This window comes from Pleurodeles waltl, chromosome 9 (genome assembly GCF_031143425.1).
Source record: "Pleurodeles waltl isolate 20211129_DDA chromosome 9, aPleWal1.hap1.20221129, whole genome shotgun sequence".
NCBI classification, from domain to species: Eukaryota; Metazoa; Chordata; class Amphibia; order Caudata; family Salamandridae; genus Pleurodeles; species Pleurodeles waltl.
The window spans coordinates 343,878,755-343,890,222 of NC_090448.1; the positions used below are offsets into that span (position 1 = coordinate 343,878,755).

Here is an 11,468-nt window from a genome sequence, read left to right on the forward strand (position 1 = left end):
TGCACATGACACCGATGTTCACATATTACATCATCCTGTAAAGCTATGTTGTTGTGTTACTTCACTCGCATTCAGCCTTTGACTGATTGTAAACAACCTGTCTTGCATCATTTGCAAAACTTATCCTTAGTTGAAAGTAATATATTTATTATATTTATAATTTGTACAAAAGCATTATCAAGGTCAGTCAAGAAGCATTCATATGTTTTAACTCACTCTAGGCATTTCAAAGGAAAACAAAGTTTTGAAGAAGCAACATAAGTATTGTTTCAAAACGGACTTGCTGTATGCCGCCACTGACAATCATGTACTTCAGTGTGCACCAAAACATCAATTTTATACTATTTGAGTTCATCAACAAGTATTAAAAGCTTCCAGAAAACAAAGCTATGAAACACAGAACTTTTATTTGTGTTGAATTAAATTGTGTCTCTTCCACAAATTGTCAAAGGTTCCATTATGTCCTTTCCTGTGTGTTTGAACACATGAAGAGGAATCCACAACACTGTATCTCACGGGGGAAAGGTGCTCATTCATGAAACATGCCTCCATCACTATTGCTTAATAAAGGCAGAAGTGATTTAGCCTTGGCTAAATCTTTCCCCGTCATATAAAATGGCGCATCCCTCAGTCTTATAAGAATAAGTATTGGGAAGGAGAGGAGTAGTGGAGTTTTTACAGTCTTAAGTTAGATACTCCTTGTGCCAGTGAGCTTGATACGCCACAAACTTGTGACCGTCACTAACTCTGTTTGCCACATTTGTTACATACGTCCCCTTTGTTCAACAATGGCTGACTAAATATCTTTCAATTTGTGATGCAAAATGTTCTTCTCCAAATCTCCACACTTCTATGTCCTTGATCCTCGAGAAAAGCTCATTGTTTTTTTTTCATCCTCCGTGATCCAGTGTCTTATTGCACATTCTTTCTTTCTTTCCAGGTTTCCCACGTCTTCAAGGCATACGGCCCTGGGGTGCGCTTTGTCCATTTTCTACACAAGAGTAAGGACCTGTTTGTGGTGGGGTTCCATCGCACCCGCTTGACAAACACATCTGTTTTTGTGAAACTGAGAGAGTGACCTAGCCTTTGTAGAAGAGGATATGGAACCCAAATGAATGTCTGTGCCTCTCTATTTATAAAGAACAGCCATGAATCTAATATGGGTTTTCTGTACTATGCAATAAAAATATTTCCATAGACCAAGAATACATTTATTTAACTGTTTCATTGTAGATTGTGTGACCAGCAGTAACAATATGACTGCTGGCATGTTTGGTCATATGCATCGGCCGTTTATTAGACACTTTGAGCATGGATGGTTCTGCCAATCTGAGAGGTAGTAGATGGTCTTTCTGATTGTGCCTTGGCCATCCTTCCCTCTGGATGAAATCGTGGCCCTTCAAAAAGCATGATTAGCACATCAAGAAGAATCTTAAATGCTGAAAGAACAAAGACTAAAGTGATTTGTGGAAAATAAACATTTTTCCTTTTTCTCCCTCAGTCTGTCATTCTCAAAGTGTCTGTAAATGACATTGCCTTCAATTACTTAGTGATTTATGAAACATGTGGCCAGCTTGCATCCTAGTGAAACAATGCTGAACATATTAATTATTGTAAAAGATAAGCCTGGGCAGAGTTCACAGTGTCTGACTCTGTGGAATTCCGCAGAGTTGAAAAAAACTCTGTGGAATTCCGCAGAGGCGGAGTCTCTGACCCGTGGAGTCCTGAGTGTGCCCGATCTTGGAAGCACCTGGTCAGCCAGGCCCGACCCTGCTTAACGCTTCCGAGATTGGGCGCATTCAGGAGAGGGCCTTGGCAGTGAAAGCCGCAGTTTCAGATCACAGTGCACACGGGGCAGGCCAGGGCACAAGAGGCCTGAAAAGGCCGTCGGCAGAGAAAGCTGCTGTTTCAGTCCTTGTTTGTGCACCAGTGTGCACAAACAATGATAAAAAGAGACGAGAACTTACCTGGGTCTACCGGGGGCTCATCCTCTCCTCGTTGTCCAACGGCGACGAGCCTCAGCAGCTGCCTCCCTCTAGTCTGCTCTGGTGTGTGCTGCAGCCCCGTTATAGGCTGCACAGTACAAGCGCAGACTGCACTTGCGCTGTGCAGCCCATAATGGGCTGTAGCACCCACCGGGTGAGCTCCACTCCACTGGCGGAGCTAGCTGATGTTTTTAGACTTACTCCGCTGTCCAAGCGGAGCGCGGAGTTCTAAAAACTCAATTAGCTCTGCCAGCAGAGCAGAGCTCCCCGCACACCCCAAGTAAAAGGTGAATGGCAGACTTCAATAGAAAATGCACATCCCTGAGAGAACTCTCAAGGGCCCTCACTACATGTTTTGCATTGAAGCACTGAAATTTACAGAGCTTGAAAAACAGTGATTCCTCCCAGTGAAAACCAAGCTATTATGAGTATTTTACTCACACAGTGGAATCGCAATTTATACAGTGAAGTGAATTTTACAACAGATTATTATTGCATATCTTAAACAACAGGGGACTTATTATGACGTCGGTGGATGGAAAAGCCAGTCTGCTGAAATCCCGACGGGTAGGTTGCCGCCAGTGTGGCAGCCTCCCTGCCAAGCCCATTACGAGTTTCCCGCTGGCTCATTGGGAAATGGCCTACAGAATTGTCTCCGGCTCGTAATAGAGCCGGCAGCAATTCTGTAGTGCGTAGGATGCACCAGCATCCATCACAGTGTTCACTATCTGCAAAGCAGACTGTGAACATTGCAATGGGGCTGGCCAGGGGGGCTGCTGCACTGCCAATGCCAAGTGCATGAGCAGTGCACGGGCCCCCTGGGGCCCGTGGCACCCTGTCTGCAAAGCCTTTTCATGGCAGTGTACCTGTCATGAAATCGCTGGTGGAGAAGGGGATCGTTAAGTCATAATCTGGCGGTGCTGACCGCGGCGCTACCTCCGTAGTCGTAATATGACGATGAGACTGCTGCATTGGCGGTGATCCGACCGCGACCCTGCCGGTCATTAGACTGCCAGGCTCGTAATGAGGCCCCAAGTGTGTGTTTTTTTATTTTTTATTTGGTGCCATAAATATCAACATGCAATGTTTACCGGATCTGATAAATTGCTCATGCACGTTTCAAAGACAAATCACCACTTTGGTGTTCAGCACAGGAAGGCAGGAGTAATCCCCTCGAGAAGTTAAGATAACAAAAGAACAAAATTATACTTCAAAATAATTGCTACAAACCCTGAAAGACTCTTGGGGCATCCATGTTCCAGATAGAGGAGAATTCAGTTAGAGCTTAAATTTACATACTTAATTGCCTGCAGAATCTAGTAGCTTTCTGTGTTACAAATTCCTCTCCATATCTGATAGAACGGGCCAAGGCTTTATCGTGGACCCCAACAGGTTACACAAATACAAGGATAGTGATATAGAGCTGAAGGTATTTTCTAGTGAGGTCATTAAATATCACGACAGACTCACAGTCCATTTGAGGGTGAAGGTGCCTCCAAAAACAGGCACACAAATTTGGCAAGAAATAATGGAAAAGAGTAATGCTGTATCATCTTTTCTACGAGAAGTAGAGGATGTGAGAAAAAGATACCATAACACCAAGAGACAATGAACACAAAAACGCGTAAAGGATATTATATCTAAGCAGAAACATGAAGCCTTGCCCACAGTAGGAGGTCTGCCCTTCCAAGTATATATGAAGTCCTGGGAAGAAAACTTACTCTCTGTACTCGGTGTTTCCGTAATAGAGGGCTTTGTTGAGGAGACAATGTTGGGGCATTCCGGACACTGTAGGTATGTGTCTATAATTAAAATATATGTATAAAAATCTAATTGTGTAAAGTAAAGCAAGAAAGGTCCCAATTAAGAGTGGATTAGTAAATAATAGGTATTTTAAATTCCGTCCACCCCAAATCGTGGAATTCTGATTTTATAGTAAAACACCAACCCCTTCAGTTTGCTCTAAGGAAATTTCGGAAGGTCAAACCTGTCAATATTTACCTGCAGAAAAACATCTGGAGTGCACTGTGAGGCACCAAACTCATCATTCTGGTATGTGCAGTAGAAAGATTTATGAATTCCAAACGCGTTGGTATTGTAAATGGATGCATGAGACATGCCATTTATGAAGACATTCAAACGTGATACAACTGCCACATTTTAATTTTTTAATTTTGTGTATGTAAATGAAATACAACAATATGACAATACAATGCACAATAACTTATAAACAATAATATTTATTGATAAAGATTTTTTAGCATTGACTCTGATCATTCATAGATGTCACAGTGATGTGATGATCTATCTTTGCGAGTGCTTCAGATCATGAGGAGACTGAGAGACAGATTTACAAGGCCCTAGCGCCACCAGAGCGTCACTTTTTGCAAAACTCCGGTGGTGCTAACCACTTCTCCATATTTACAAGGAGGTGTAACGCCACTTTTTGTGGCTTCACGCCTCCTTGTAAATATGGGCCCCTCCGATGCAGTTTTTTGCCTCAGAAAGGTGTGCAATAGATGTTGCAGTGAGCGTTTCACCGCAACATCCATTGCTTTTGACACTGTCCCAGATTTACAAGAAATGTAAATCTGAGGCTGCGCCAAAATGTAACCCCACACCTGGGGTGGTGATAGCATGGTGCAACAGGGAGGAATACTTTTATTTCTCCTCGTTTTCTGCTTTTTCTATGTGTGCTGCATTATGCAGCACACATAGAAGAAGCAACATGCCATGGATGATTGTTAATGTGCAAGAAGGGGCATCTTCCTGCACATAAACAATCACACCACTCAATGCAGACACCCTTGCATTATGGTGCAAGGATGCCTGCGTTGGTGCAGGCTGCTTAATTTAGCGCCAGCACAGGATGAAACGCAGGGGTAAATACGGTGCATCCCTGCATTTTAAAACTGGTGCAGCACAGTGCTGCTAATTTTGGTGCAGCAAAACGCTGCTACAGTTTCTTGAAAATCTGGCCCTGAATGTTTAGGACCACCATGGTCAACCACCATAAAAGGTATCTCTGCAAGGACAGGCACCAAGCCCCAACAAGTGATCCCACTAAAACAATATGCAGACAGCAAAACCAAAATCTGTACTATCAAAAGTATCCACGCCTTTCTCAAGTACTACCCCCAAGACTTCTTTCTTTGCTAACAACAACAATAGTGCACGTACTTCTGCAAAAACAGCTGACTCTACCAGTACTTACGTTGTGCCAACTACATCTGCAAGTCACTAACATCCACCAGTGCTACTCATTTGTCAAGTGATTACCTGCTGCCAAAGTATCCCCAGTTATTAGACTCTACCAGCCATAACTTCTGCAACGACAGCTGCTTCAGAAACATTTGATGCACCCTTAAGGGATGTTTTAATTACAAAATAACTAAATAAAACTACATCTAGAAATGCATTAGGCGTGTACTGGCCTCTCTTCAAGTATACTTCCCATTGAAATTTAGCTTGAAGCACTTTTGAAGTAATTATTTTTCAATGTGAATGCATGCAGGAAACAATAGAAACTGTGGAGGCAATGGTGTAATCATATGTCCCAGAATATTTCAGTCCACCACATCTAACACCACAGGAGGAGACACATGCCAGCTCCGATGAGGAGGACCATCAGGTTACGAGATCTTCAGGCCGTCTTGATATAACCAACTCACAACCTACTGCCTCAGCTTAGACCTTGAGCCACCTAATGGTCCAAGGACAATTTGTTTCATCCCTCTGCACTTGACAAACTAGGAAAATTAGTAGAATGGCAAGAAATGACCTGATCTCAGATGGGCCACTTTACGAAGAGAAACAGCACTATGCTATCCACACGACCGTCAACTAGTACATCATAATACCTAGGGGCATATTTACAAATCCCTAGCACCACCGGAGCATCACTTTTTGTGACACTCCGGTGGCGCTATGAACAGTGCCATATTTACAAGGTGGCGCTAAGCCACTTTTCGTGGCATAACGCCGCCTTGTAAATATGGGCTCCTCCGATGCAGTTTTCTGAGGCAGAGGGGCGTGCAATGAGTGTTGCTGTGGACGTTCCACTGCAACACTCATTGCTTTTAATGATGCCCCAGATTTACAAGACGCCAAAATGTAACGTGACCCCACGGTTGCAACAGGGAGGGATACTTTTGTTTCTCCTGCTTTTTGCTTTTTCTATGTGTGTTAGATTCTCTGCAGCCAAGCCAAGCCACAGCAAACTCTTCGGGTTTTGACAGCGGGATCTGTAAAGCAGATCCTTTTCTCAAAAACTGAAGCTTTCATCTTTGTCCCCTGCACGTATGCTTCAGCAAGCAGGGAGCTGCTGTCAAAGCAGCTCCCTGCTTGCTGAAGCAATGGCCCTGTGAGGGAAACCTTAAAGCTTCCCCCGCAGTGTCAGGTAGCCTGTAAGGACATTTTAATAAAAAAAAAATACAAAAATCATAAATAAATAAACAAATCACTCAGGACTGTGAGGAATCCCTTGAGGGCTCCCTTGGGGTCCCAGAAAGCCCATAAAGGGCTAATAAAAAACAAATTAAAAATCCATAGCTAAGTGTGAAGGTCGCAGATCTTCACACTGAGCTTTAGGTGTTCGAGTCCAGCTGGACTAATTTCCTTATATATTTTTTGTGAATAAAAAAAAAGTATTATATTTTTAAAATAAAACAAATAAATTTTTTTAATTTATATTGCAGACAAATAACTCATTCTAAATATATCAGACCTCAAAGCCTAAAAACTCTCTCTCCCTTTCTTTCCCTGTCTGTCTCTTTTAATCAATTCTCCCACTTACACAGCCACTCACAGACCCACTCAGACACTCATAGCATCCCCTCACGGACCCATTCAGACCCTCATGCACTCACTCACAGCCCCAGGCAGACCCTCATGCACCCACTTAGACCCACTCAGACAGTTACGCACCCACCCACTCACACACCAACTCAGACTGCCACATACCCACTCACAGACCCACTGACACCATGATGCACCCACTCGCAGACCTGCACACATAGTGATGCACCCACTAAATCACAGATGTACGGACCCTCACACCCAGAGAGAGACAATCTGACAGCCAATCTTACCCCCAGATACAACCTCTCACACCTATTCTCATACCCAGAGAGGTTGCGGCCAACTTCCACTGTGCATGAGCAAAGAGCTGCACATACCATGAGGTTGGTTGGGTAGTGGGGGTTAGCTGCTGGGACTGGCTGCAGGCAACCCCTACTGCACATTGGAGAAGGCCATGCACGCTGCAAAGTTTGGTGCTTATAGGGGGTTGCCGTCAGCCAGGCTGTGTGGCCAACTGCCGCGGCTGTGCACAGTGGTGGTTGGATTGACGTATAGCAATCAAAATGTACGTATACGGGGGAAGCGCATTGCAGCCTGGGACTCTGTGAAGGGCAGGAGCCCTTTAAATTCCTTTCGCGCTCCCGCCGTCGCGGGAAGCGCATTGCAGCCTGGGACTCTGTGAAGGGCAGGAGCCCTTTAAATTCCTTTCGCGCTCCCGCCGTCGCGGGAAGCGCATTGCAGCCTGGGACTCTGTGAAGGGCAAGAGCCCTTTAAATTCCTTTCGCGCTCCCGCCGCGCGGGACGCGCGCGGGCGGTGCCCGGGCAAAGCCCGGGCCAAGGGCGGGCCCGTCCTTGCCCGTCATTGCCAGGAAGAGGCTGGGCTGGGCCCCCCCTCTTTCATCTGCTTTCTGAGGGCCCTAGCTTATAAAGGAAAGAGAAATACTAACCGGAATTGAGAAGACAAAGGAACTATCGTCCATCCTGACCCGGCCAGTGGCTTATTTTGGGAAACCTTGGGATTCGCCTTCAGCCTTCGGTAGGACACCAAGTGTAGGAATATCCCAGGAGCTACCATACATGGGACAAACAAGTGACAATTTATCCTTTTATCCTTTTATCCTTTCCTTCTTTTCTTTTTTTTTCTTTTTTAAATTCTAACTTATACTCAAACAGATTGCTACCTGTCGGCAAAGTGTTCTCTATACATTTTACTTTCTGCCAATTCATTTAATTATCTTAGTTGGGGTGGTGCTTTTTTTGGTGCACACAATTAACTAAGTGTAACTTACCTTATATATAAATACCCCATTTTCCTCATACCGGATTTAGAGTGACATCATATAAAATATGGGGAAAAGGAAGCACTCAAAATTGAGTCACCCCCCAAGCTTAAAAGACAGTACCTCTATATTAAAATACATTTCAGGGGCCATGGGTATGATAGACAAACAAATTGCTAATGTAGAGGGGAAAATCCTGACATCCAAAGAACATAACACCCAATCTCCAACGGACGTGGTGATAACTGATGATTCTACAAGGTGTAATAATGAAGCATTGAACAGAGATGCAACAGATAAAAATGGATGCATTCAAAATATCTCAGACTCAATTCTCTCATTAGATGACCTTTCACCTGTAGCTAAACGCCAAAGGAAGCCGGCGCCAGAGAAGGCAGACAACACCCCTAAAAAATCTCTTAAGAATGATTCGGTACCCACACTCGATAGAAAGCCCTTAAGGAAGTCATCTCGGAAGAAACTTCCAATTAAACCAGTAGATACGACTAGATCTCTACTAGCCAACATCTGTGACCTAATAAATAGCATGAAATCATCATTCGGGGCCAAACTGGATTCCCTGTTGGAACGCTTAAAAGTAGTGGAGTGCAGGGTCGAGGCAGGCATGGGATTTGTAGAGTCTTTACACCCAGAGGCCTTACACGACCTAAAACAAAACCCAAGCTTAATATTGCCAAATTCGAATTTTGAGCGAAATTCCCAATCCATACCCCTAGATAAGGTTAATGACCCACACTCATTCTCAAAGCTCTTGATTAAACCACAGGTACCATTCATATCAGCAAGTACTAGCCATATACACTCTATTCACAAGCCTCTAACCAGTATACAATCATTCCCACCAGTACCAACTACTAATCATAAACAAGTCTCCACATTGCCCAACACTCCCTCACTAATTAGGACAAATATTCCCCAAACAGACAAAGGAAGGTCTCATTATATTGAAACAAGACCCCCGAACTCTACATACATACCTAGTGACCATTTACATCTTCCTCCGGAGGCAACTCCATACGTTGTGGTCCTGACAAATGTTCCCCCTATAGGTGATCAACACCGGGAAACGTGGCCGGCATTGAGGAATAAGGCCCTGAATTGGATAGGAACACGTTTTGGGTCCTGGAGGGGTGGGGGTCCTATTTAACGATATAGTGGAAGGAGACTGTGTGGTTCTTTCATTCAAGACCCCAGACTTGGTGCATAGTATCATCCACAAATTAGGTGCTAGACAAGCCACTTGTCAAGGAATTTCATTGCTACTCTTGGGTTTCTTTTATCCAAGATCTTCGGGGCGCAATGTTAGGAATCTACAACCCGTAAATGAACAAGTACCAAATACCCTGGACCATAATCCTCTTAGTAATAGATTTCAACCTCTTACAACGCTAGACGATTTGGATTGACTAAACAGGAACAAGATAGATTTTCCATATGATCTTGCCCTGGATGTAAATAAAGAAAGGCCTACCGAGAACAGGGGAGATGTATTCCGCGAGAAGGTACCTGATAGGAACATCATAGACATCCGTTTGAATCAGGGAAACCAACTCCCTCCAATAATCTATACTCAAGATGATGTACCACCCTTACTATCTATAGAGGAGGCGCACCCCCAACCCTATCAATATATGGGAACAACTATACTTTACTGGAATGTGGCAGGCCTAACTAATAAGATCAATAACGAACTTTGGGTGAATTTCATTGGGGATTTTCCTTGTATCTGTCTTCAGGAGACTTGGACATTAAATCCAGTCCACATAAATGGGTACAAGACATTTCATACACCAGCTGTACAGGCTAATCACGGCAGGCCAAAGGGAGGCCTATGCACATATATCTCAAACAAGGCATGGCTACGTAACCCAAAAATGCAAATCACAAAAACCTATTATCAAATGATTGAATGCAACTTGGATCAGAACACGCACCTAGTACTCATCAACTTCTATAATAATGCAACGCATAGAGAAGTCCCCAAAATTTTAACAGAGATGGGTGAGGACCTAGAGGAAATATGTGCGAGCAACAGACGCGAGACTCTTATTATATGGGGGGGCGACTTTAATGTACATCTTTGCAAGGAACCCACAGGAAAGGTGTGTGGTTGGGATACCGAAGACATCGGCATAGGACCGCACTTTTCGCATACCATTCAAGGGGAGGCAATGAATTTAGTGGCCCAAAAACATAATTTGTCTCTTGTAAATGAATTACTTTCCAAAGAACTACAGCTTAAACCAACTTTTAATGGAAGGGGCGCAAATACAGTTATTGATTATATTTTAATGTCAACACATTTTGTACACTATTTTACTAATTACATAATCCACGACATCGCAATAAGCGACCATTTCCCTCAAAGCCTGGAACTTTCATTAATCCCTGCCACACAGGCCAAAGCCAGAGAGGTAACGATGGCAAACGACATTGTACTAGCCCCGGGTAATGGTTATATACTGAGATGGACTCAGACTGACCCACAGGCATTATTAAAAGATATATTACGTGAACATACCCAAGTGTTCCTTGATTGCCTTAGTGATGACACGGCCCCAGGACAATGTCTAAGTGCTTTCCAACAGATAACCTACGCCGTAAAAAAAGCCCTCACGTTTAGGACAGGAGGGGCAGGGGGTAAGAAAAGGGAAACCGTCTGGTTTGACCACGATTGTACGAAAGCGCACACAAGATTAAAAAAAGCCCTAAGTGCCCCCATAAGATGTCAGACCGAAATACGTACCTGCAGACTGGCATACAAGACAGCCACAAAAAAGAGGAAACTCGCTTTGAGAGGGAAGTCATGGGACAATCCACACAGAGCTAGTCTGACGAAAGACAATGCCCTCTTCTGGAAAATAATAAATACTCCCGTCCTAGGGGACAATAATACCCCTAGAATAGAAATTGCAATTTCGGAAGAGGACTGGATCACGTACTTTTCTAAGATATACTGTCAACCCAATGACAGAGCTCCTCTAGACCTTCTAAAAGTCCCAGACCCTGAGGAAGACCGACACCTAGCAGTATCACCTCAGTTTACCTTAGAGGAGGTAGTAGAAGCTATAAACACAAGCAAAGCCGGGAAAGCGCCAGGGCCCAATGGTGTTCCAATTGACCTATATAAAGCTAACACCGACTTATGGGGCCCTCTATTGACGCAGGTACTGAGGGCCATTTGCACACAAGGCCCACCATCAACATGGCGCCATTCTATAATCATACCCATATACAAAAAGGGGGATCGCCTTAACCCAGCCTGTTATAGGCCAATTTCTCTCCTCAATACATCAGCCAAATTAGCAGGGAGAATAATTCTAAATAGACTCCAAATATGGTCGGAAGAAAATAACATTCTATCCCCAGTGCAGTATGGCTT

At 44.0% G+C, this 11,468-nt stretch overlaps 1 protein-coding gene across 1 annotated transcript in view; it reads left to right on the forward strand.

Moving 5' to 3' along the window:
* Positions 1 to 1,206, forward strand: part of NCCRP1 (NCCRP1, F-box associated domain containing) — a 41,431-nt gene extending 40,225 nt beyond the window's left edge. The window contains exon 6 of the mRNA XM_069206915.1: positions 941 to 1,206. Within this exon, the coding sequence (XP_069063016.1) occupies positions 941 to 1,078 (138 nt within the window). The 3' untranslated portion in view covers positions 1,079 to 1,206. The remainder of the gene's footprint in view (positions 1 to 940) is intronic.
* The last annotated feature ends 10,262 nt before the right edge of the window (positions 1,207 to 11,468 follow it).